This window comes from Solenopsis invicta, chromosome 12 (assembly GCF_016802725.1).
Source record: "Solenopsis invicta isolate M01_SB chromosome 12, UNIL_Sinv_3.0, whole genome shotgun sequence".
Lineage (NCBI taxonomy): Eukaryota > Metazoa > Arthropoda > Insecta > Hymenoptera > Formicidae > Solenopsis > Solenopsis invicta.
Window position 1 is genome coordinate 8,640,050 of NC_052675.1, and position 26,000 is coordinate 8,666,049.

The window sequence follows — 26,000 nt, forward strand, 5'->3', positions numbered from 1 at the left end:
ATCAAAGCTCTTGTATAATAATCCTGTTCCAATTTTATAAACATTTTATTAACATATACTACTATAAGCGGCGAAACGCGGCGGCCGCCCGATGGCGCCAGTTCGCGGAGACGATTGCGAGGTTCCCACGCGTTCGCAATGTGCGTACGCCGATCGAGACGTCACGTCTTCGTCACCACGCGTGTCGACCAATCTGATCGATTGATCGACCGCCCTGCTCCGGAATGCCGGAGCAACGAACAGCGGCGAACACTCTTAGTTCCGTCGGCGTTGGAGCAAGACGCTCTTTTCGCGAGAGTCCTGTCGAGTCGAGTGTCGTACTATAAGTTCGGTTAAATGTAACGCTTGTAAGATCTCGTCTGAATAAACGGGAGTGATTCTGAAGTGTGTGTCGATCCGTATCCTGCCCCTTTCCCGAGCATCCGATAACGGTAGGAAACCGGCTAGGCCATCTTGGCAGTGGAGCACGCGGTCTCGCTCGTGAACCGGAGTAGCGCGAGTGCGGGGTGTCCGCTGCCGTGTCGTCGTCGTCGTGAGTAGCGCGGTCGTCTCGGGTAGAGGAGAGCGATTTAGGCGCGAAAACGAAATTAAATCGAACAGACTTTCACTACTGTAAGCGACACCCTGTAGATTCGTGCGGAGTCCTACGTTAGGCTAGGACATGAGCATGATGGCGCTGCGAATCGCCTTCACTTGCGTACCGTTGCAACCGATTGGCTGCAATTACCCGCGAAACTAAGCGTGAGACCACATTGGCCCCTCAGACCTCGTGATCTCTAGGACGGCCTGTGATTGGTCGCTTGAGATAGCGGACCTGTCATCTGGTGGCTTAAAGAAGCCGCATGGCAGGAGAAGCGAGGAGAACGGCACTTCTTGTGCGGCGTTGACGGACATTTTTGTACATCTGGTCATTAATATATAAACGTATATTTCTTGAGACCTGCAAGTGTCACCTCTATTAAGCTGGACCCCCCACCAGCGAAAATCAAGTTCGCACTAGGTCAAAAATTTAGTGCTATTTATGTGCTAATTTGTTACTCTAGTCCGGATTTTTTTGCTCAAGCCGTTTAGCAACATTAAAAAAAAAAAAATGGGGGGGTCCAGTTTAATGGCAAGCTGGACCCCCCCATAAAAAAAATATATATATACAGTAGCCCCTAGGCAAAAACAAGTACGCTAGATTTTGTTGCTAATTTTTTGCTCTCATATAAGACCAAAATAAATATAAAATTGTTTCATAAATATCATTATGCGTGGAGCTCGCGCTCCGCGCTCTATCATCCGTCACCTTATCTCGAAATAATTTGCTGCTTGTATAGTATTATATTAAATGATAATCAGAAATCCTACTACTAAAATAAATGCAACTTCGGAATTAGTTGCTAATTATAACTTGTAAAAAATATATTTGTTTGTACGAGGCGCGTGCTTTCCACGCACAAAGTAATTATTTTCACCAAGTTACAGCTAGCAATAAAATCTTAATCTTATACCAAAATGTTTGTTAGACATCTTACTACTAAAAAAAATAGATTTTGGATTTAGTTACTAATTATAACTTGTAAAAAATATATTTGTTTATGCGAGGCGCGTGCTTTCCACGCACAAAGTAATTATTTTCAACAAGTTACAGCTAACGATATATTCTCAATTCTATACTGAAGTAATTGTTAGACATCCTATTACTAAAATAATACGTTTTGGATTTTGTTGCTAATTATAAACTGTAAAGAAAATTTTCTTTTATGCCAAGAATGCTCGCCACGCTGTATCGATCTTTAAAAATTTGAGATTCTTATTAATATTGTATTAAAATGTTCCTTAGGTATCGTACTATTATATGTGTAATTTTTTGAATTGTTGCTAACTATAAATTGTTAATGATAATCTAGTTATCTGTGTAATGCAAGCTTTGTGTTGTAATATTCATTGCAAACTTGTCAGTAAATTTTATTTATGAGTACGGCACTAATACTATTTAAAAAGTCTTCGTAGTTGTGGTCAGAGCTCGGCGTATTTACTTTTTTTTTTGCTGTTTGCGTTCCCATTGTTCCGTATTGCACGGCGTCTTATCGCGTCGTGTCGTACGTTTCCACGAAGCCGTAGCGCTCGGCACGCAGCGCCGTCGCTTATTTTGCTTTTTTTTTCAATGTTCATGAATTGTTTAGCTTTACCCGATTTTTCCGATCCATCTAGATGGGTTGGACAATTCCATCAGTTCTTTTTCGATCACCGTGGACGATAGACGTTCTTCGCGTTCGTTTACGGATTTCGTGAAAGTGTCGTCAGTGTGTCTCAGGGTGCAGTCCCATGGAGCGTATCAGGCGTATCGCGGATTGCGCGTATCGAAAATCTGACCAATCGCGAACGTTCCGCTGCTTTCGGTACGTGAACGTTTTGTTCCTACGGTCCCATGAAGCGGAATTTGCGTAAGCATATTAAGCGGATGCTCAATCACGAAACGAATTTTGTTATTTCTCTCATCCAAACAGTCTTGTGATTGGTGAACCGCTGATCCGCTTACGCGAATTCCGCTTCATGGGACCGTAGGAACAAAAGCAGACGGAAGAATAGTAGAATATTCACAGTATATATAAAGTGAATTTTATTTAATTTATTAATTTATTTAGTATAAGTAAATAAAACATTTGACTTTTAACAGGTGCAGAATGAAATCGAAAACAATATTGCTTTCAATTGCTTTATTAATAAAACGTTTAAAACGAATAAATTACGATGTTTTTACCAGGCGTGAAATACATCGTAAAATTATTAATCTTTATGCGCTTTATTATTTAGCATTAAAAAACGAGAGAAAAATTGCGCATAAAGGAAAACGGAAATATTGAGTCAGACCAATATTTGTAATTTGCAATTTGTAATTTGCAATTCATAATACAATATTTATATCCGTATTTATATTAAACTGAAATAATCAGTGTAGACTAATCAAAAATATGCTTCGTCAAATTCTAAACTAACCTTAAAATATTATAATTAATAAGTATTACAAAAATAATATTTTAAAATGCTATATGCTACTCACAGGACTTATATTTCCTTTGTTCATAATTGTTTTAATTGTATCAATTACAAGAAACTGCTATTTTTCTTTATGTTAACCTCAATCCGCTCTGATCCGTTCGATTGAATACGCTAAAGAATAACTTCGGCGGAACGGCAGCGAACCAAGAACAGCGGAAGCAGCGGAACGTTCGCGATTGGTCAGATTTTCGATACGCGCAATCCGCGATACGCCTGATACGCTCCATGGGACTGCACCCTTAGAGATTTTAATTTGTTTTTTTTTTCTTTATTTATTATTTTATTTCTTGTTCTCTTTATTTATTATTTTAGTTTTTTTTATCGTACGGACGTTTTTGTTTTATTTTTTTTTTTTTAGTTTTATTTTAGTTTTGTTAAAGCGTCTCGTACGTGATTAGTTTATTGTATAAATTGTGTCAAGGACTATCATTTTTGGATTTACTATCATGCCTACACGTGGAAGACCGTCAAATATAGATAAGTATACTTTAATTAATGTAATAATTAATTATAAAGACCGCGTAATTATAGACAATCAGAAAATTATTTCAAAAACCAATGCTATTTGGATAACAATAGCAAAAGAATTAAATAATCGGGTAACGCCAATTTCTTTGTATTTAATGGTTTCTTGCAATAGATATGGCTTAAGGGATAAGTTAACTGATCGTGCCTCTGAGTCTCCTCATCAGCCAATGAATGTCGAACATCATGTTCAAGAAATATCGAACATTTGTACTGATTCAAGAAACGATTCGACAATAAATGATTCGACAATAAATGATTCGACAATTAATAATTCATTGTTGAATATTTCTAATATCAATATAAATAGTGTCGATGGTGTAGTATCATTTACTTTTACTATGGCAAAGGCTGATTTTAATGCCATGATAATTCAAAAAACATACAGGCGAAGAGAAAAAGGTCGACCTCCTTCAACGCGTGAATACACAATATTGCAACCTGGCACGTGGCAGCAAGCATTTACTGAAAGAATTTGGGAAAGTGCAAACTGCCATGTGGATTTAATTTCAAACGTCATAAATTAATGAGCAATGGAAAATCGGGATATGCTTATGGTTCATGCAAATGTGGCTCATTAATAAAATGCAAAATTGATAACACGAAGGATCTAATTACTGAAGTAAGATGTAAGTTTATCGAAGGAGAAAAGGAAGGACGTTGTGGAAAACGTTATTTAAGAAATCCAGTGAGACAAGCTGTTATAAATGAATTACAAGGAAAAAGTGTGATGAAATATAGAATTGAAATGGCAAATAAATTAATGGAAAGTCATGATAAAATTGAGCCTCCTCATTTATTTGATGCAAATGTTTTACGAGTCGCTAAACATGATATTAAAGAAAAAAGTTATTTCGATAAGAATCCTATAAAAGCATTGGAAATAATGCAGTTAGGTCCACTGAAAAATGTAATTCATAATATTGGCTTAAATCCATTTTTCGTCCATTATTGGGCTAGATATCAGTTAGATGTATATAGAACTTATACACTAGATGAGACAGCTTGTATTTACATAGACGCAACTGGAAGTATTATAAAAAAGATTAAAAGGCTTGATAATTCAAAGACGAGCCATATATTTTTATACAATTGCGTAGTAAATTCTGAAAAAAGTGGCCTTTTTCCGGTAACACAGATGTTATCCGAAAGCCACAATACAAATGCTATACATTATTGGCTGATTGAATGGATACGATCCGGCGCACCACGACCACGTGAAGTCGTATGCGATTTTTCACGTGCATTATTAACAGCAGCTGTACGAAGTTTCACCAACTTCTTAACGCTGGAAGAATATGCAGATGCGTGTAAAAAAAGTAATTTACCTGCCTGCTACATACGTATCGATGTAGCGCATTTTATAAAAAAGTATTCAAACTTTTTAAAAGATTTACGTCCACGCATAAAACAATTCTATTTGCATATGATAGGACAATTAATTTTATGCCAAAATATTGAGGCTGCTGTTGAAATGTTGAAAGGAATTTTAATTATGTCTCAAAGCGAGACGGAAGGTAACACAACCGAAAATAAAGAAACAGTATGTGAAAAATATAAAATAAAAATGAAAAATCTTTTTACACAATATTCGGAAGATGTTAATGAAAATATAAAAAATTATAATAATGAAGATGAAGACGAAGAAAACAATTTTAATAAGTGGAATGATTGGGCACAAAATATTAATAATAGTGTCACAATTTTATTGGCTGATAATGAGGGAGACAGAGAAAATGCTCATTATTTTCCAAAATTAGCTAATTATATTATGAAAGACATTAAATTGCTACCTTTATGGTCCTGCGTATGTCGAGATAAATTTGGATATGGTAGAATACCAGCCAGTAGTGCTTCAGTAGAAAGTGACTTTAACATAATAAAAAATATTATGTTAAATGGAGAAACAACACCTATGCGTGCAGATGAATTTGTAATAAAGCATGTAAACTATATGAGCGGTCGACTAAAAATAGCGCACGCAAATACTGAAAATACTGAAGACTTGCTTTAAGAGAAAAAAGTGTAGAAAAAAATATGTTAATTCATGATGGTAATGAAATTGTCGAAGAAGAAAGTAACTTAAAAAATGAAAAAAGAAATGAAAAGAAATGTCCAGCTTGTAAAAATGGAGACGAACCGACTGGTGGACATACATGTTATGTATGCAAAAAATTTGTACATGCTTTAGATGAATGTTCTATACCAGTTGGAAAAGAAGGATACGGACAGCAACGGATATGCATGGACTGCCACAACATTAACAATTTGCAAGATATAATAGCAACGAAAGAAGTTGAAAATTGGCGTGGTTTGGATACAGCAGACAAACAAAATAAACCTAAAGGAAAATATTTACAGAAAAATAATATAGAAACTGAATTTTTATTAGATGCTAATATCCATAAGATATCAATAATGAGAAATGGAAGTAACATGTCTTTAAAACCAGTTAAAATTGAAAAAAGTAATTATTCCTTAACAAATACCTATGCATTTGACAGCATTTTACAATTATTTATTGCTGCTTATTTTGATACAGAGACTATTAATCTTCTTGTACATAGTGAAACAGATTTTAAATTTTTGAATTAATTAACGAAGTGGTATCTCATGGTATTAAAAAATCATCGTATAGACTTCGTGCGATGATTTTGAAAGATATATTTTCAAGTAAAGCATTGCCAAATAATTGTATTCTGATTAATTGTGAGGTTTCAATTGGCTTTTTGTGTAGAAATTTGTTTCAGAAATATCCATCATTCAAAGAAATATCCAAATGTGGAAAAGGTTGTCCTACGAGAGTAAAAACATTACCATTAGTTCAAGTTGAACTGGAAAAATTATTAGGCAACAACATTAATGAAATAGAAAAGGATATTACGATTCAAGGATTTCGTACATGTATTCAACCAAATTGTGATGGATTGGAGAGTACAACAATTTCTGATATAGGTATGTATATTTATTACGACTTTTAGAATAATATATATTATAAATTTTCAAGTCATTCAATATTTAAAAATTTTTTTATTAAATTTGCAATTTATTATTGTTTATTGAAAATGTTTTAAAACTGAATACATGTCCATGACACAAAGTTTGAATTTGCAATGTAATTTTTTGTTGAAAACTAAATTCAATAAAAGTAATTTTTAATTAAAATTTAATAAACACTTTAAATTTCGTTTATAAACTATAATTAAAATGTAATTAACGTTAATTCTTTTACTTAAAAAAAATGTTCCACAAAAAAATATCAATCTAACATTTTGATAAAATAGTTTTCAATGTATTTTAATAATTAGTGGTTTTTAATTATATTTTTAAAATTTTTATTGTTTTAATTATATTTTATATTGCTGTTTTTATATTTAAAAAATTAAATTTATATATTTTTAATTTTCAGGACAATTTATTTTACTGGAAACATATTCCATTTTTGATGATGGAGAAAGGTATGCTGTTCAACTTAAACAGATACCAAAGGCAATCCAATTTTCTTTTATGACGGAGAAATACAATCTTGCTGGAATCGTAGACTTTAAATCACCTGTCAAGCAAACTAGGCATTCGACGGATAATGATATTGGTCATTATACTGCCATTAGTTATCGACATGGCAAATGGATAAAGTATGATGACTGCAAAGATACAAAAAAGATTTTAAGGGATAATGACATATTTAGTCCTCATATTATTTTATATATTGCGCAGTAAATGTTAGAAAATTTTTTAAATTTTATACAAGTACAAAATTTTTAATAATTTACAATTTTTTTAATGTTATCTCAAAGAATGTAAATAAGTTATGTACATAACTCTGAAAATTATATAAAAAATATGTATTTAGAATATAAATTCGTTCGCGCAATGATCGTATGAGAGCGTGAATATTATAAAGCGACGATTATAAAGCAAGTAATATATATTATGCATATTTATAAACATATGCATATTAATAAACAAAAACGTTACGCGTTCGCGGAATGATCTTGTGAACTCGTGAACTGCATTTGTTATTTGTATACTTTCTTTATGCATTTATTATTTACTATATTCAAATAGCGTTCGCATAATATTCACAAGTGAAATTCATATTGTGAACTGCAATTGTTACTACGCAATCATAGTTATACACTGAGAAAGAAAGTTGTTAAACAAAATGCGTTTAGTTGCTTATAAATTATTTGATTTAAATATTATTTATTTAAGTGAAATATACGATGAAAATTTGAATTAATATCTCTAATTATCTTGACACGCATTTCTTTAAACCAATAAATGTTTGTTTGACAGCCCGTGACCGCCACATTTAGTTGAATAAAATAATATTTTTTTAAGTCAACAACTTTTTTTTTCTCAATGTATAAAAAAGAGAAAAAATAGTAACATTTATAATTAAAAGTGTTCTAGATGAAAAGTGCTGAATCACTCTGTAACATACAAAGTGATACAACAATCTTCTAAACACATTTTATAAATACGTAAGCGTTCGCGCAATAACTATATAGAAGCGTGAACTGCCATATTTACTTGCTTATTTTTTATATAACGATTTATATTTATATATGATCATATGTATATATATATATATATATATATATATATATATATGTATATATATATATATATAATTCTGTATATAAAAAAAATAAACACATACAGTTAAATAGAATAAATATATATATATATATATCTTTTTATTTATATCTTAAAATTAAAACCTTTTTACCTCAATCCTTTCTATTGATAACATTGTAAAATTATAAATTACTGTAATTTTTTTTATTTCAAGTTATATACAATAAATAAATATATATATTGTTGTTATTAGCTGATTATAAAATATTTTGATAATGTAATTTACACATATAATTTGGCTTGATTTAAATTGATATTATTGATATATTTTATTTCATAAAAATGATTCTTTTCTTTTCAATCTATTTTACACTGCTATCTGTTTCAATTGTAATTCTTCTAATGTTTTTATCTCATATGTCTTAATTTTTATTTTACCTCAAATTCTATTCATAAAATGTAGATCGTGTGTGAACTTTAATTATTCAAAAACAAATTAAAATAGTAATTAAACAAAACATAAAAAAAAATCAAATAGACATTTTTATAATTATATATTTCGAAAATAAGAATGTAATTGTAAAATGGAGTTAATGAAAACACTTTTTAAGTCAATATATAATTTCCAGTTAAAAAATGTAGATTACTTTTTTCTTCAAAATAACACTGGCATAGTTAATGACGTATTCGAAACGATGGTGAACACTGTTTGTGACAGATTAAAATATCAAAGTTGAAATGCATGTTAATTTATGTCTCAAAGTAAGTATAGTTACAAATCTAAAAAAATTTCTTAAATATTTTAAATAATATGTCCCTATCAAACTCAGTTTTTCAAAAAAAAAAAAAAACGTTTTACATTAATGTTAATCACAGAAGATCAAAATATTAAAATATTTTTACAAAAATAACTCACATAATTCTCCATAAAAAATGATCGAACAATATTAACATGATAAAGTAACAACTAATGATCTTACTATTACCACAGACGAGTAACTAAGACAGAGAAACTCACGAATCGCGACATTATGTGCCTTTAATTGATTGTAAAATTTAAGATTTGTAATATTTATTGACTTATTTTTAATTTATAATTGTACTTTTTTTGTTCTTGTTATTATCAGCGACTGTTACAAATGTACTTTATGGATAAGGATGGCTTAATACAGCTAAAAAGTTTCGATTAAATTAGAATGTTATTTAATTAATTTAATAATTTTTTTATGATTTATCCATTTTCAATGTGTTTTGCTTGTTTGTATTGAAAAAGTTTGTATTAAACCTTTGATTTGATTTAAGATTATTATTTTCTATAAAAGCTACTTAAAATGAAAAAAGTATGGTTACAATAAATAGATAATAAAATAACGACATTTTTGAAAAACTATAAATTTTGTACTTTACAATTAAAAAATTTATTAAAAAAGCAATCTCATATTAAATTTTACTACAATTACATAAAACAACATTGTAAGATAAATAATTTTGTCTTGTCTTTTTTTTATTATATTTACAGAACGAAACTTGCAGTTTGAAATTTTTCTATTTTAAGGAATTGAATTTTTTTCAAATTTGTTTGTTGATTTCTCTGAGATTTAAAATTACGAATCTTAGTTCATAATAACTTAAAGTACTTACGAGTACTTCACAATATTCAAATTGATTATTGCGCCCGTGCCTCTAAGGGTTGTCTTTGCACACCGAAATAACACACTGTGCGAACGTGCAGCTTCAACGTAGGTGGGTTTCTTTATGCGCATTCTTCATAAGCTTTCACATTAAAGAATGGCGAGAGGGGTGGAAGGGGGGGAGAAAGGTTAATTTATCATTCTGTTTTCGTCCAATACTTTGTTCAAGATTATGACTCTTAATACCGTAAACATGATATGAATGTTTATTCTGTGTAAAAAAATATTCGGAATTATTAATTAAAACACAGAAAAATTAATTTATTTATCAAAATTTATTTTGTCGCCTTTAAAGTAAACCCCATCGAGTGCAACACACCACTGCTTGACCTAATCCTCGTTCGTAGGTTGATTGAGCTTCAGCTTCTTTAGCGAATTTTTTTTTATGGTCTCAATTGACTCAAAACGCCTTCCTCGAAATGGTAATTTTAGCTTCGGGAATAGAAAAAAGTTACACGGGGCTATATCAATACAGTGTATATGAGTACGGTGCTTGGTCGATGACATTCGTTGAGGCCAAAAACTCTTGTACACGTGTATTTCTAGACTATTATAAAATAAACGTGAAAATAAATGTGACTTTTGTGACGCTTCTATAATGTAAATTTTTTCTTCAAATTGGCTGAATAAAGCAGCTAAAAATGAGATGAGAATATGGAGCTATTGTCCAAGGATTATTACGATGAAATATTACGTCGTCACAGGGTGTTCATTAATGGTTGTATAATTTATATTACTAATCAGTCAAATCCTTACCTATTTTAAATTATTTTTATTTGGTATTTTTATTTATTAATTTTTAGTAATTAATCATTTAAAAATACCTTTAAAATACTTCTTAAATAGTAAAAAATAACACAAATAAAATTTGAGCCAAACACGTTATGACATGTCTTTTTCAACATTTACCGTGCCTTTGAGGTAAATCCTAAGATTTACCAAGTGAATGGTGGTAAAAGTTCGAAATGAACGATGATCACAGAACTGTTCGGACTTTTACCATTAAGAGTTTTACCATTAGGTTTTACTGGAAAATCTTAGGATTTACCGTAGTTCGGGCTTTTACAGTAACATATACACCTTTTATCAGAAGAGTGCGTTAACTATAGGCTTGTTTTCTATTCCTGCACTAGACTGCACTGGAACGTTCCTTCTTGTTTTCACTAACTTTCAATTATATATCTATTTCACTTTAAATGCACACTAATTCAGGAAGTTCAGGAACAGAAAACAAACGGTATGACTACTGACTGCTCCATGTAATTAATATGGAGTGAAGTCATAAGTCACTTCTTATGACTTAAAAAGTGTATATAACCATTAATAAACACCCTGTATAGATAATAAAAACATCCTGTTAGATAATAAAAACATCCGATCCGCGATAATAAAAGTGTGATAATTGCATACACACCTAATTTCGTAAAATTGTTTTGACTGTCTTGCATAACAAATCAATAAACGGCTCTGATAACCAAGCATGTTTTGCAAAATCAGGCAACTTAATGCTGAGCACAAATTTTCGACTACTTGCTGTGTATTTGCTGAAAACGTAATGCGTAGTCATACGTATTTAACAACATGAGAGCAGATTTGAGACATTTTATGTCAGCAGATTCAGAGCAAACGGAGCCCTGCTTAAAAAGTTAGATAGAAAACGAATAAAATTCATAGAGATTTTGGAAAAATTGTATGGATTTCTATGCGGTCTATGTGAGTCCATTTTTTCCGTTAAAAAAACTTTATAGTAACAAATGTAATCTTATAATAAAATTTTTTTATGTAAATAAAATAATAGAAAACCTATAATTCTATATATTAAATTTCAACACTTATAATATTAGATGTTTTATAGTACCATGGGGCTTTATCTTTATCTATCAAAAAAATGCGAAGTAGAATCTGTTAATAGACTGTAGAAAGAGTATGTATAATATTTTATCAGACATTAGCCGAACATTGACATCTATGTATTTTATTCGGCATTCCACGATAGAACTTATCACATCTTATGTAAGATTTACCATACACATGTCGAACGTCTGAATAGGAAACCTGCGTACCAGGCTCAATTAGAGTCTATGTACATTGATGAACAGAAATGCTATCGTTTCTTAGGCAGAAAGTACGATGTCGATACCGTTGTTAAGTACATCAATAAGAAGTATTAATTATTATTTTTATTTAATCCACGTAGAAACAAGAGGAAAGAGAAGAAAGAGGAAAGGAGAGAATGAAGTTTATTGAATTTCAATTATATTTCGAGGGATACACACGTAAATGTTATCTTTTACATCAATGTAAACTACTTTACATTTAATTGTATTCAAAGGCACAATTTTCTTCATATTTCGTAATGTATTCCGTATACGCATAATATGAGTAACATTAAAAATCGGCTCTATTTCATATTCCGTGACTATAATGTAACATTTATTTTTGAAATAAATAAAACTTGATATTTGAACTATACGAGATGTTTGTAATTGAATAACGGTATCATTACTTCTTTTTGCTCGTTTATATAAAGTGCTGTGCAAAATCATATTTTTATATATACATCTATCAAATACTTGAACGGTATCCTCATCATTTTCAAAACTAAGAGATTTTTTAACAAAACTTTTTAAATCTTCTAAAGCGACTTTTTCCCCTATTAAGACAGCACCGCATTCAGTAGTATTATGTTGCATTACTAATTTTCGTGGACTAAATAAGTCTTTACAATAAACTTCACACGTATCATTATTATCATTATGTACCGTTATATCTTGAAATTTACTTCTTTGTAAAGTTTTTGTAGCAATTTGAAACAATAGTCCATTAGGACAATGGATATTTTGTTTTAAATGGAAAATATCATTTTCATACGGAAATGCAGAAGTATTCCATAGTGGACCACTCACGCAAACACTTTCAATTACATGTAGCAATGAGTAAATATTGAAAGTCATAGCGCTTTTACCATAAAACATTTCAGTTTTACCAACAAAACGCAGTAAATCAATTTAACATTGTTTTAAATTTTGTTCCGAAATACTTTTAGAAAGAAAATTAATACTTTGTACTAAAAGTTTAAACGAATCTAATGCATTATCATCTAAAATACCTGAGATACATGACACATTATAAAATAATGTCTATGACCGCCATTCACTCGCCTTAAGTTTTCCATCTCTAAACGAGTGCGGTAAACGATGTACTTCTTTTGAAGGCTTAATATTAAATAATCTTTTCCCAATAGTATGTCTTTGTTTTCGCGATAAATAAAATGGAGAACTAGAAGAGTTCCACTCAGCCCACATTTGGCGTACAACGCCCAACAATACACCGTACATGTATTCAACGGGGAATCCCCATACGCAATCAAAATATTTCAATTCTGTCAAAATTGAAGGACCTTTGACACCATTAATTGGTCTTTGCATACTTTAAACTTCTTGTCCGTTTTTTAAATATTTTACATGGTTTCTTATAGCGAATTCGGTTAAACTGCACAAGTGCACGGGTGCGCATTAAAGCAGCTGTACAATGATCTAATTACATTTAAAAATAAAATATAAGTACATGGAATGAAAAAAAGATATATTTTACCAAATAGCATAAAAATTTCACAATTTAATCTGTTAATACATTAATATTAAATACATATCTTTCGCCCATTAGTGTACGGCGGTTTTAATGTGTACCAGTGCGCACTAGTGCGTGCAACCGAATTGGCTATTAGTGAATCGTTTTCTGTAAAAGGATATCGCATGGAACGCATGTAAACGTGCTCACCATTAGTATAGCACAAACTACATCCACCATAATCGTTAAATTGGTATCGATTCTACATTATAAGACAAGCGACTGAATCTACTGACGCTTATAATAGTCGTAAAAAAATGCAGCGTTTTTATTATTAGTATCCAATATGGCGCTGCCATTGTTTATTAGTTTTTCTATCTGATTACTGAAAATCATCATTGCTTTAGTGCGTTTTGTTGGCGAAAGTGGAATGTTATATGGTAAAAGCGCTATGACTTTCGATATTAACTCATTGCTACATGTAATTCAAAGCGTTCGCACAAGTGGTCTACTATGGGATACTTCTGCATTTCCTTATGAAAATCTTATTTCCCATTTAAAACAAAATATCCATGGTCCTAATGGACTATTGTTTCAAATTGCTACAAAAACTTTGAAAAAAAGTAAATTCCAAAATATAACGGTACATAACGATAATAATGATACGTGTGAAGTTTATTGTAAAGACTTATTTAGTCCACGAAAATTAGTAAGGCAACATAATACTACTGAATGCGGTGCTGTCTTAATAGGGGAAAAAGTCGCTTTAGAAGATTTAAAAAGTTTTGTTAAAAAATCTCTTAGTTTTGAAAATGATCAAGATATTGTTCAAGTATTTGATAGATGTATATATAAAAATATGATTTGCACAGCACTTTATATAAACGAGCAAAAAGAAGTAATGATACTGTTATTCAATTACAAACATCTCGTATAGTTCAAATATCAAGTTTTACTTATTTAAAAAATAAATGTTACGTTATAGTCACGGAATATGAAATAGAGCCGATTTTTAATGTTACTCATATAATGCGTATACGGAATACAGTACGAAATGTGAAGAAAATTGTGCCTTTGGATACAATAAAATGTAAAGTCATTTACATCGATGTAATGTCTTAATAGGTGAAAAAAATCACTTTTGAAGATCTAAAAAATTTTTTTTAAAAATTACTTGCAGATGTAGGTTTATGAATTTCGGTTTGAGCTCACTTTTAGACATCCGTAAATCTGCTAAGATTAATGAATGAATACTACTAAATACACAATATTCAAAAAGTATAATGAGACCGCGGATAAAATATCGTATGTATTTTATTGCGTACAATGTTCCAATTTATTGTTAAATTTGCTCTCTAAAGATCGTATTGGTCAAAATAAAAATGCTACGTGCAGTCAATGTCAAAAAAGCTATCAAATTTGATTAGCCGTTAAGTTGGTATGAATTAACAGTTATTTTGTGCATACTTGACGGTATGCAAATAGCATATTCATGATTGTGATAATACGCCACATCTCAAGTATTTTTAATGATAATGTGTTGGCTTCATTTATACTTTAGCATTAAATTTTTTTTTTTTTCGCAATGTCTGCTAGAATTTAAAACACGGTAAAATTAGTTTAAGACGTTTTGTTTGAGATAAGAGACTGACATTTTATTTTGTAAAACCATGACTTTCAGTATTCATTGATTATCACATGCAATTTAGTATTCAGATGAGTGGTCCGTTATATATAGGCTATTTCCGCTGTGTCATATTAAAGTAGTATTTTTCATTTAAAATGTCCATATTACGTAAGTACTTTCTGTATACTAACATGTATAATATTAAGTTAGGAAAATATATTAATATATTTTGTGATACTGTTTCATGTAAAAAATAAAGTTTATTTTTTACTGTTGTAATCAATTTTAACTCGATACTATCCTTAAAGCTTCCTTGATTGCTCCTATAAAAAGAGTTACAATGTAAATTAATCATTAGATTACCTTAGATGCCAAATTACGTAATTGTATCTTTTCAAATAATTAAACTTCATAAAATAATCTTGAAGTGTCTAAAATAACCAACAGGATCATAGAAAACTTGACGTATTTTACCGGATTGCTTTAAATATTATGTCTTATACATTTTATCAAATAATATGATCTCGGTCATTTTAGTCATTTTAAGTTTGTTTTATGAAATTTTAAATTATTTGGAAAAATAATAAAATAGATTTGGATTTTTACTTTTCTTAGTATATTTTTTTTTAAAAAAAAAAGGTTTTTATTTTGCATGATTTCTATATATAAATATATTTAATTTTATACAACCATACATAATTGTATATAATTATATATAATAATTATCTGGATCTTTATAGATCAGCAATAATACTGGAAAATAACGAAATTTCGGATCGAATATGATAGACATATGGTAGGATCGCTAACTTTTTGTCGTTCAGAAAAGGATTACATTGGAAAAAGAACAAAATTCGATAGAAAACGATAGGTGCACATTTTGGATGGACAGATAGAATACGATGGAATATGATAAGATTATTTACTCTTTCTTATTCAGAAAAGGTTTACATTGAAAAAATAAATATTTATAGATAGAAAATGATAGGGGTACATTTTGGACGAATAGATAGAAAATGATAGACACATGGTAGGATCGCTAACCCTTTTTCATTTAGAAAAAGATTACATTGAAAAAATTAGAAGTTTTGGATAGAAAATGATAGGGGTACATTTTAGACAGACAGGTAGAATATGGTAAGCACATGATAAGATCGCTTGCTGTTTTTCATTCAGAAAAGAATCTTACATTGAAAAAATGAAATTCGTATAGAAAACGATAGGTGCATATTTTGGACGGACAGATAGAATATGATGAAATATGATAGGAGCGTTTATTCTTTTTCGGTTAAAAAAGGATTACATTGAAAAAATTAGAAATTTTGGATAGAAAACGATAGGTATACATTTTGAACGGACAGATAGAATACGATAAACATATGATAGGATCGCTTACTCTTTTTTATTCAGAACAAGATTATATTGAAAAAAATAAGAAAGTTTGTATAGAAAACGATAGGTATATTGGACGAGCAGATAGAACTTGATAGAATAATATACAATTTTTCATTCAATTAGTGACTACATTAAAAACAAAAGAAATTTTGGATAGCATATTAAAAACAAAAGAAATTTTGGATAGCATTGCATAAAATTTTGTTTAAACATTTATTATAAGATACGCAATCTTATTCGTAAAATTCTCATAAAATATGATATATAATTATTTGTAATAATCTTACAGTTTTTTATTTGTTTCGTATGTGAGATATTTTAGTGACGTTACATTACATTTTTATCGTTAATATATTAACTCATCTACGAAAATGAACAATCAGAAACACGATAAAAATGTAAAAGAATATTTTTTACTATAAGCGCTTTTTAATTCTTTAATTTAAGATAGCATTGCATAGAGTCTTGTTGAAACATTATTATAAGATATGAAATCTTATGATTGGTAAAGTTCTCATAAAACATGATTCACAATTATTTGTAACAGTCTCATAGATTTTTATTTGTACGATATGTAAAATATTCTAGCAATATTACATTGAATTTCTACCGTTGAAACATTAAGCCATTTATGAAAATCAGGAATCAGAAACACGATTAAAAAGGAAAAGAAATTTTTTTTTTTGTTTTCTATCTGACATTTTAAGCAGGGAGAGCAACCGTTGCTCATTCTGTTGCCAACAAAATGACTTCTATTTGTGGAAAATATTTTGCTTTATCAATCGTTTTCGACAACATAAGAGCAACATGATGATAATAAAAAAAAAGATAATGATGCTGTGCTTTTGTCGTGTATTTGTTAAAAACATTAAATATATTAATTATATTGTCTTGTAGTCAAATAATTATTTGGCTGCAAGACAATATAATTAATATATTTAATGTTTTTAATAAAATGTCGAAAATAATCCATTTGTGTGTGTTTGCGCGAGCGTGTGCAATGTTATAAATAAACAGGAGTAAATTAATTTTTTTGTATATATCTCGATAATTATAAATTATAATAATTTTTACATGTTTTTGTAATTGAAATTAGTAACATTCTCAATTATTATCTGCTATTATAATAGCACCAATGAGATATCAGTAGTATTCTCAATTATTTATATCTATAATACCATGCAGCGACGAGATATTTATTAAAAATCGCTGACCTATTATACGATTGGGGGGGTTCAGCAGACTCAACATGCGAGGTATTCTTCTAGATCATCCAATCAGATCTTTAAAGCTAAAAGAATATACTGGGTGTTTACGATAACTAATCGGATCTTGGATTGAATTGAACAATGGTACTCAACCTAGGTATAGAAAATTTTCCTAGACAAATCGGATTGACAACTGCTGTCTTAAATGTAATCCGATTGATGACGAAAGCGTGGAGACGCAGAAGCACGCTTGAAAAGTAAATCTTTCTATTTTTTAAAATAATAACACGAAAGATCCAAGATGAAGTGAAAGGAATGATTTAAATTTAGATTTATTGCAATATTTTTTGTCTAAACACCGGATTTCGTTTAAATTTCTGTTCGTAAAAATTAATTAATCTATTCTAAAGTTTGTGGTTATATCGGAAACAAATCAAAATTAATTAACCAATTGTTAATTGTTAAATATAAATTAAAGCGTATCATATAATATTTCAAGCATATCATATGGAATTTCTGTTTACTTTTACGAAAGAGGTACGAGCTGGAAATTGTAATCTTATATTACAATGACTACAAAAAATACTACAATAACTGCACACAAATATTACAATAACGTGTTAATATTACAATAAACTTATGTAGTTTTTTCGTACTGCGAATGGATCACAGGAAAACATTACAATAATCACATTATGACAGAGATTACAATTTCTAGCCCGTGCGTCTTTTTCGTAAGGGTAAACTTAGTAAAAATAATTTTAAAATCATTTAACTACATTAATCAATATTAAGTCAACTACACATTAATCAATATTAATTTATATGTTAAAAATCAATAATGTTTCTGAAAATGTTCTTTTTATTCTTCTGCAGATCGTAAATAAACTTCAATTCCATGAATAAATAAAAATTACTGGAAAATGAATTTATATGAAGAGGGCATTATTGAACAATATTAATTTATGCTAACTTAAAATTTGTAAAATCTGCTTTTCTTTGTTAGTTTTTTATTAGAAAGTAATAATATAAAAACGGAATATACACAAATAAAATTTAAATAATTGTATGCATATATGACTTTTATTGTAATCAAAGGTATAATACATATCAGTCATTCATAACAAAAATAAAAATTTTATGTTAATTTTAACATAATCTTTAGATTTTAATATGACATGAATCGTAATATGCTAAACTTATAATAAACTCAGAATTGATGACATAAACATGAATTTTTGGAAAATTTTTTTGTATTTCTCTATATCAGGTCTGAGTCATATAAATAAATATTTTTTAGTTTTTGCTGTTAATAACTTGATTTTATTATAGCACACAAAATTTAAAAAAATTCAATTTTATGTCACCAATTCTGAATTTATTTGGTGAAGTAAAAAGAATTCTTTCTCTTTTTCAAAAAATAAATTCTTTTTGAATCTTAAAATAAAACTCAGAATTGATGACATAGACTAATTTTTTAAAAATTGTTTTTGAATTCTCTGTGCTGTCTGAGTTGTCATATAAGTAATTATTTTTTTTCTAGTTTTTGCTGATCAAAACTTTATTATTATAAAGTAGTATAATTTGTTGCATATTATGATTCATGTCATGTTAAAATCCAAAGATTATGTTACAAAAAATTTTTAAAGTAATAGAAAGATATTTTGACCGTTACTGTATCAACACAAATTGAACAAGAATGCCTTCAACGGTCGTAGCTACCCAATCAGCACACAATATTTAAAAAATGTTTTTAAAAACATTTAAAAAACATTTTTAAAAACATTTATAAAAACATTAAAAATATAAAAATTTATAAAAATATTAAAAATAATGGGTTAAGTGCCCTTTTTTTCATTAAAAAAATGTTTATCTTAACATTAAAAAAAAAATGTTTTTCAAATATTATAAAAACGTTTTTAAAACATTTAAAGAAAACGTTTATTAAACGTTAAAAAAACGTTCTTTTTAACGAAGCATAAATAAGCAAAACAACCCTTATGAAAATTTACAATTGAGTACCATTGAAAAATAACCATTGGAAAACGATTGGAAAACCATTGGAATGTTTAGAATGGTAAATTGGCGGCATGGAGCTATGAAATAGCTGGAGGGAGCGTATTGCCCCGTGTGTGAAGCCAAAGGGGCAAGGGGATTGAAGTCTAAAGTAACGGATATGAAGGACCAAGATGGCGACGACTGGTGGCTAATTTAACGGACTGCGATATATATATGTATATGTATCGTAATCCGTAATAATGTAAATTTATTTAATATATATATTACAGATTATCCGATTGTTTGGTCCATTAACTTAATTAGTATATAAATAATACATAAATATTTATCTTTACCGTACTAAACGTACTATTAGAATAAAATTCACATAACATTTTATTTGCAAACGTGTTTATATAAATTTGTTTTTATTTCTTCTTACATATAATATTAAAATTTGTACATTAATAATAATGATATAATAGTATTTGTGTAACCTATTGACATGAAATTTAATTATAAAAAGTAAAATTACATTAAGAAATAAAAGGACATTATATAAGAAAAGAAAAAATCAAAATCAAAGAAAGAACTATATTGCTTCATTAAGCAATATAATTTGTTTCAATATATTGCTTTCATAGATCTTCACACATAGTTTGTAGGGAAATATAAAAAATCTCATACATATGTTAGAGCTTATAAAGAAAGATAAAAAATAGCATTACGATGTTTTCACTGTCCTTTAAATAAGACTAATTTATTTAATGAATTTCTTACACTTACGAGATTATTAACCGAATCCGTACGACTAATAAAATATAATCGAATTTTTACGTATTTGCATACGATTACTTTTAAAAGATGGTAACTATGATTATACAAGGCATCTTGGTCATAGAGATGTTCTCTTAAGCTTGAAAATAAATTTGTGTCGATACATTGTTGTAAAATTTCATGTACTATAGAAGTTTCGCTAATTCGGTGCAGAACCGATTTGCCATTGGTTTCGCGTAAAGCAAATCGTATTACTCGTTCAGCTTTATTGCAAATTGCAATTACATCGTGTGATGGCAATGACAAGCCTCCGCGATTTTTAAGATTAATGAGCGAGCATTCAATATGCGTTTCCTGACCTATTAACGCTTCAATGCAGGTTTCGCAATGTATGGTTTTTTTTAAATGTCTAACAATGAAACCGGCAATATATGCGATAACCCGTGTTGAATATTCCGAACAAGTTACATTATCGAGCAGAAAAGGCAAATGATCATTTTCATTTTCGGTTTGGCTGTCGCTGAATAGTTGTGATTTTGATGTTGAACGATTTATAATGTCACTCGAATTAGCGGACACGTGTAAAATTGAGACTGCTTCTAGAGGAATGCAATTGCCTGTGGTTGTTTCTACGGTATCTATATGAACAATTATTTTTTTATAAGCTGCCTTAAACTGTCTAACTGTTGGATTGTTATTGCAACCTCCTTGTGAACGTATCGTGCCGAACAATAATTCAATATGGTCTTGACAAATTTTATATACAGGAATATATTTCAGCACGTTTTGATTAACAATTAAATCAGTATATAATTTCATTAAACTTTTAATGCAAATCATGAAACCGATTACAGATAACTTATTTTTCGAATAACTTAATAATTGATCATTGTCTGCCTTGCGCAATTGTGATAGGTAAACGTAACATTCCTCTAATTTATTTAAAATAATGGAACTATTACCCTTATGTAGAGGTTGTTTAAATCCCTTTTGTTTCATATTTCTTGAATTTAATATCAAATACGTCATTTATAATTCGTATAAATCTTATTGTTGGTGCCGACTGAGCAAATTCGGGAAGCTCCAAGTCGCTTCTACAAATTTCCAGCGCATCAGCTACGGAAGCACTGAAAAGTTGTGCAGCCAACTTTACTTTCATTTTTTGTTTATAGAAATGTATATGTCGCGCTCTTAATTTGTTACCCAAGTGCAGACATTCCTTTTCTTGCAAGTTGTGAAGCTTCTTGAAAAAGTCCCATTGGATTGTGTCTTTGTTGTCATCAATGATAATTTTATGATTTCCAAGATAATTACGTAAGATTTTCAAAGAATGACATTAGTCCAGAAACACCGTGACATGTTTCTCTGTCATTGGATGTAAAAAGTATGTCTGAAAAGTTGCAGTATGAAAATTACAGCCGAGAATAGAGGCCATACTTAAATTAGTCGCTGCGCCATCAAATGTTACGGAAACAATATTTATATTATGTTCGTGTAATAATGTTAGAGCTTGTCGAACTAAATTAGCTTTTTGTTCGGCATTAAGCCCAGCAGTTAAAAAATATGCAATGGGAATTTTCCAAGAGACATTAATACAATTGACTAGAAACACTAAGGCCTCTTGGCTACTGCTCCGCTATCACAGTTAATTTCAGAACCTAAATCTACGTAGCCACTATATTTGTTCCCGTCGTATTCTATATGCTGTCTTATTGACATCTCATCAAAAATGAGAGCACCAAAAAGTGGATAATCGACTTGCTCAGCACGAGTTTTTATCGACTCTAATGCTTCTTTATTGAAGCCAGGCTCACCGTTAACTGACTTATACCACTTACAAATTGTTTTAGGATGTGGTAATGCGGTATTAAATTTTTTCCGAACATACGTGTAAGCGCGTGGGGAATAAAAATGCAATGTTAATGCAAACATTCTTAATTCTGGCTCATACATTTTAGATCCGGGAGATTTTTTAATACGGCTAATTTGACGTTTTAATAATTGTTGATTGAACATACCCAAGTCTTTTAAAACATCTACTTGTTCGGCATTAAGAAGGTTCTTTTGTTTCAAAGACTTCAATATTTCCTTTAATGTCGCAATGCGCTTCGTTGATCTTCGCTGTTTCTGCTGTAGAATTTTCACTTTCTTCTTGTAACGCTCTCGTGTATTTTTGAGCACAGTCCTGAGCATCCTTTTCCGAGGTGTATCATCCAAAGAATCTGGACGATTATTTAATTGACGATGAGGTGTGCTGCAATTCCGCTCGGTATCTGTATAAAGAGCGACAAACAAAACAAAATTTTAGTTTTAAATCAACTTTTTTCTTAAAAAATTAAAGTAAAAAAGCGAATTAACATGTGCACACTACAATTTAGAACAAAATTACAATTAATAAAACTTTCTTTTCTTTGTTAAGTATTAAACCAATGTAAATAATATATGTCAATAATGTAAAGATGTTAAGACAAGAAATTTTCATACCATCATGATTTTGATTGATGTCGAGAGAATTGTTATTAAACAATTTTACACCTTTGGTAGCCAGTCCTCTGTTATCAATTTCCACATTTTTCTGAAAAAGCATATTTGTCTATTATTTCTTTATACTTATTTACGCAATATATAAGTGTATATGATTGTAAATAAATATAATGATAATGATAATTAATAAATCAATTTATACATACATGTGGCAAAGCACCAGGTTTAACTCTTACACAAGCTAGCGATGTTCGATCCAGATCGGTTTCCTGAAAGTGAAGTGAGCAAAACGTTGCATTTTTTGGTATTTCACTGTTGTTTAGTTGCATTTCATCCAGCCATTGTTTCCGCTTTTCTAAGTTCGTTGGTATTCTATAATCATTGGATTCATCATAATTGTTACTAATACCATATACAGCAGAGTTTCAATGACAGACAAATAAAAATATTTTTCAATTAAAATAATTATACACGTGCAAGCATTAATGTCTGCAAGTACAAATGTAAAGTTCTTATGGAGTTAATCACGTTTAATCGCACGATGTTTATCCACGCATTAATAAAAATATTATGTAAACCAATACGTGAAGTTCTCTTTAAACAATTTATCTTGTAATCTGAATAGTAAATTAATATTTAATATTTAAACGTACCTGTGAAATGAGATCTTTATGCCGTGAATGTGCTCTCATTGTAATTGGAATTGATTTTTTCGATTTTCACCATACCGACTCTTGCAATCTTTTGCATAATAATCGGGCATTTTGTTAAGAATAATATAAAATATATTATTTTTCACTGCATTAAACAACTTATTCGAAGTCACGCGACGCAGAAGTAAATGCAGCAAGCAGCAAGGCTTCCTTCACAAATGTGTTAAAATGACGCCGTACGACGGCGGGTGAATAGCCTGAGTCTACATATATTTATGAAGGACCAAGATGGCCGCAAGCTGATTCCCTTCACTTCTCCGGCTTCACCCCCCTCGCCTGAAAATTTAGCTTACGCTCCCTCCAGCTATTTCATAGCTCCATGATTGGCGGACGATTGGAAGAACCATTCATTGGTTAAATGGTGACAATAGAATTGATCAATGGTAACGAGTCATTATTTATCAATAGTTATCATTCAATTCGTCAATTGCCATTTTCTATTGCCAATAGTGACTATTTAATTGGTCAATGGTGAATATTGCATAGCGTAATGGTGATGATCGAATTGAGTACTGTTCAGCCTTGTGCCCATGATGCTAGAAGCAGTCCAAGCAGTCCGAGCAGTCCGAGAGCTCGGACCGAGTTTTTAGATCATAGACACAAAAGGCTTTAATCATGTAATTTCTCTGCATTATAACTCTATTAACAAATTCCATTGCGATTATGGTTATGATGGAGTAAGTCAAGTAAAAAGCATAATATATTCAATACATACATAATTTATTTGGCATTTATGTAGAAGCATATGCTTCGCACGCTTCGCCGCTCTGTACATACATCAGAGTTATAAATAAATTAACATTTTTAATTTTTTAACTCTCAAAATACGTAAACATACTTTTATACTTAAGTTCTCTGTTGTACAGTTTAATTATACAGTTTACAAGTATATGTCACCGTGTGTGTGTGAAATTACACACAATATTTATCAAAAATTTTTACGAACACATCAGGTTAGCATTCCCCTCTATAAAAAACCTAGATATAACGATCCTATCTTGCAGACAGTAGGAAATTTACTTTTTACATAAGCTAAAGAAGTATATTGAAACATATTGTTATTTCTAAAGATAATAAAATTTAAAAAAATGCTTTGAGTATATTATGCAAGCACTTACAGTTGATAGCTGCAATTTTGCTAACATCTAACTGCATTTTGGCGGCAGTACCCTTTCGCACATGCATGTTTCCTACTTTCCCAGTTATCGATGAAGTGGCGAGCTCTTCTTTTGTGAACATGAGTGAAAGTAAATCAGTCGTGAACTTAGTAGCAGTTATATGATTACACATATTAAGCCTTTTATAGCTCACTGTGATATCTGTATCGCCAAGACTTTGAATCTCTTCCTACACGATAAAAATAAGTCAGTCAGATTAACACTTAAACGCACATGAAAGAAATATATTATTTTTCTCACGTTAGCTGCTATAGGTATGTCTTCTTTAACGTAGCTATTTTTCTGATCAATTACTTCTTTTTGTCTTTTTTCGAGAACTTGGAAATTATTTGGGTTGTATTTATCCTTTAGATTCTCTTTCTGATCTTGACCTTGAAGTTTTAAATGAACATCATGGCATCATCATTCTTTTTGAAATTATTCGCTTCAAAATTATTTGTCCTTTCTAGTTGGCCATTTTTTGTAATTCCGTTATTCTGATTGTAACTATCTTCTTGCAGCTCGGCGGAAAAATTTTCTTGTTTGTCAAAATCCATATGGGATTCGTCGCGTATGTCATTTTGCACATTATTTTGTTATGGATCACTAGCAAACTTTTCTTTTAGTTTTGAGTGAGGTTTTGCATTCGCAGACATGAGGTAGTCATCTACAGATTGCAAATTATCTAACAATTTTTTGCTTAATGCCAAAGTTAAATCTGCAGTAAACGAATAAAAGTTAGCTCACAAGACAACGAATCACATAAAATTTTCTTTGAACTGTCGTTATATACAAAAAATCTCCTAAATTTGGCAGTTCTCAGACCAAATTATGCCAAAAAGAAAATGCAAATTAAATTTGTAATCATTTACTGGACTTTATTGTACTGTATCATTACAAACGGATCATGTCAATGTAAAACGGACCTTTTAAGTGTCAATTGTTTTTAGTATTATTTTTTAAAGATTTTTCTAAGTTTTATATGTGTTTATCAACGCTTAATATATCTTAAAGGTACACCTACAATGCATTATTTATTGTTGTAATTTTCACGCCGTATGTTCTTCAAGAGATATTCCTATTATGAGATAATATAAAGTCACCAGTGAATATAGCAAATATATATATATATATATATATATATATATATATATATATATATATATTCCTTAATTTTGTTTTTGTGCATATTCGAAAAATTGTATGTATTTATCATTAATTCTTTC

General features: G+C 29.9%; 2 protein-coding genes across 3 annotated transcripts in view; both read right to left on the reverse strand.

The window, feature by feature from the left end:
• The window catches only part of LOC105198095 (probable cytochrome P450 6a14), a 51,618-nt gene extending 41,663 nt beyond the window's left edge, over positions 1-9,955 (reverse strand). Inside the window, exon 1 of the mRNA XM_026141344.2 lies at positions 9,796-9,955. Coding sequence (XP_025997129.2) covers positions 9,796-9,917 — 122 coding nt within the window. The 5' untranslated portion in view covers positions 9,918-9,955. The remainder of the gene's footprint in view (positions 1-9,795) is intronic.
• A 10,103-nt stretch (positions 9,956-20,058) lies between these two features.
• LOC113005537 (DNA transposase THAP9) lies at positions 20,059-23,898 on the reverse strand. Of its 2 annotated transcripts, XM_039455926.1 has the most exons (5): positions 23,558-23,881; positions 23,111-23,276; positions 22,905-22,995; positions 22,439-22,693; positions 20,059-21,810 (listed from the first exon to the last, which is right to left on the reverse strand). In XM_039455926.1, the coding sequence occupies exons 2-5, from the start codon at positions 23,231-23,233 to the stop codon at positions 21,731-21,733; spliced, it is 549 nt and encodes a 182-aa protein (XP_039311860.1). In that variant the 5' UTR covers positions 23,234-23,276; positions 23,558-23,881; the 3' UTR covers positions 20,059-21,730. The 2 variants fall into 2 exon arrangements, with proteins under 2 accessions (XP_039311860.1, XP_039311859.1); XM_039455925.1 differs by having other exon boundaries at positions 20,059-22,693; positions 23,558-23,898.
• Between the last annotated feature and the right edge of the window lie 2,102 nt (positions 23,899-26,000).

Bases quoted from the DNA above. Each gene is read 5' to 3' on its own strand.
- LOC113005537 (XM_039455925.1), bottom strand. From the start codon at position 23,233: ATGCAACTAAACAACAGTGAAATACCAAAAAATGCAACGTTTTGCTCA. The intron at 22,996-23,110 runs GTATGTATAAAT...ATGCTTTTTCAG, and splicing joins AACCTGGTGCTTTGCCACAT to AAAAATGTGGAAATTGATAA. The intron at 22,694-22,904 runs GTATGAAAATTT...CTCTTTATACAG, and splicing joins CATCAATCAAAATCATGATG to ATACCGAGCGGAATTGCAGC.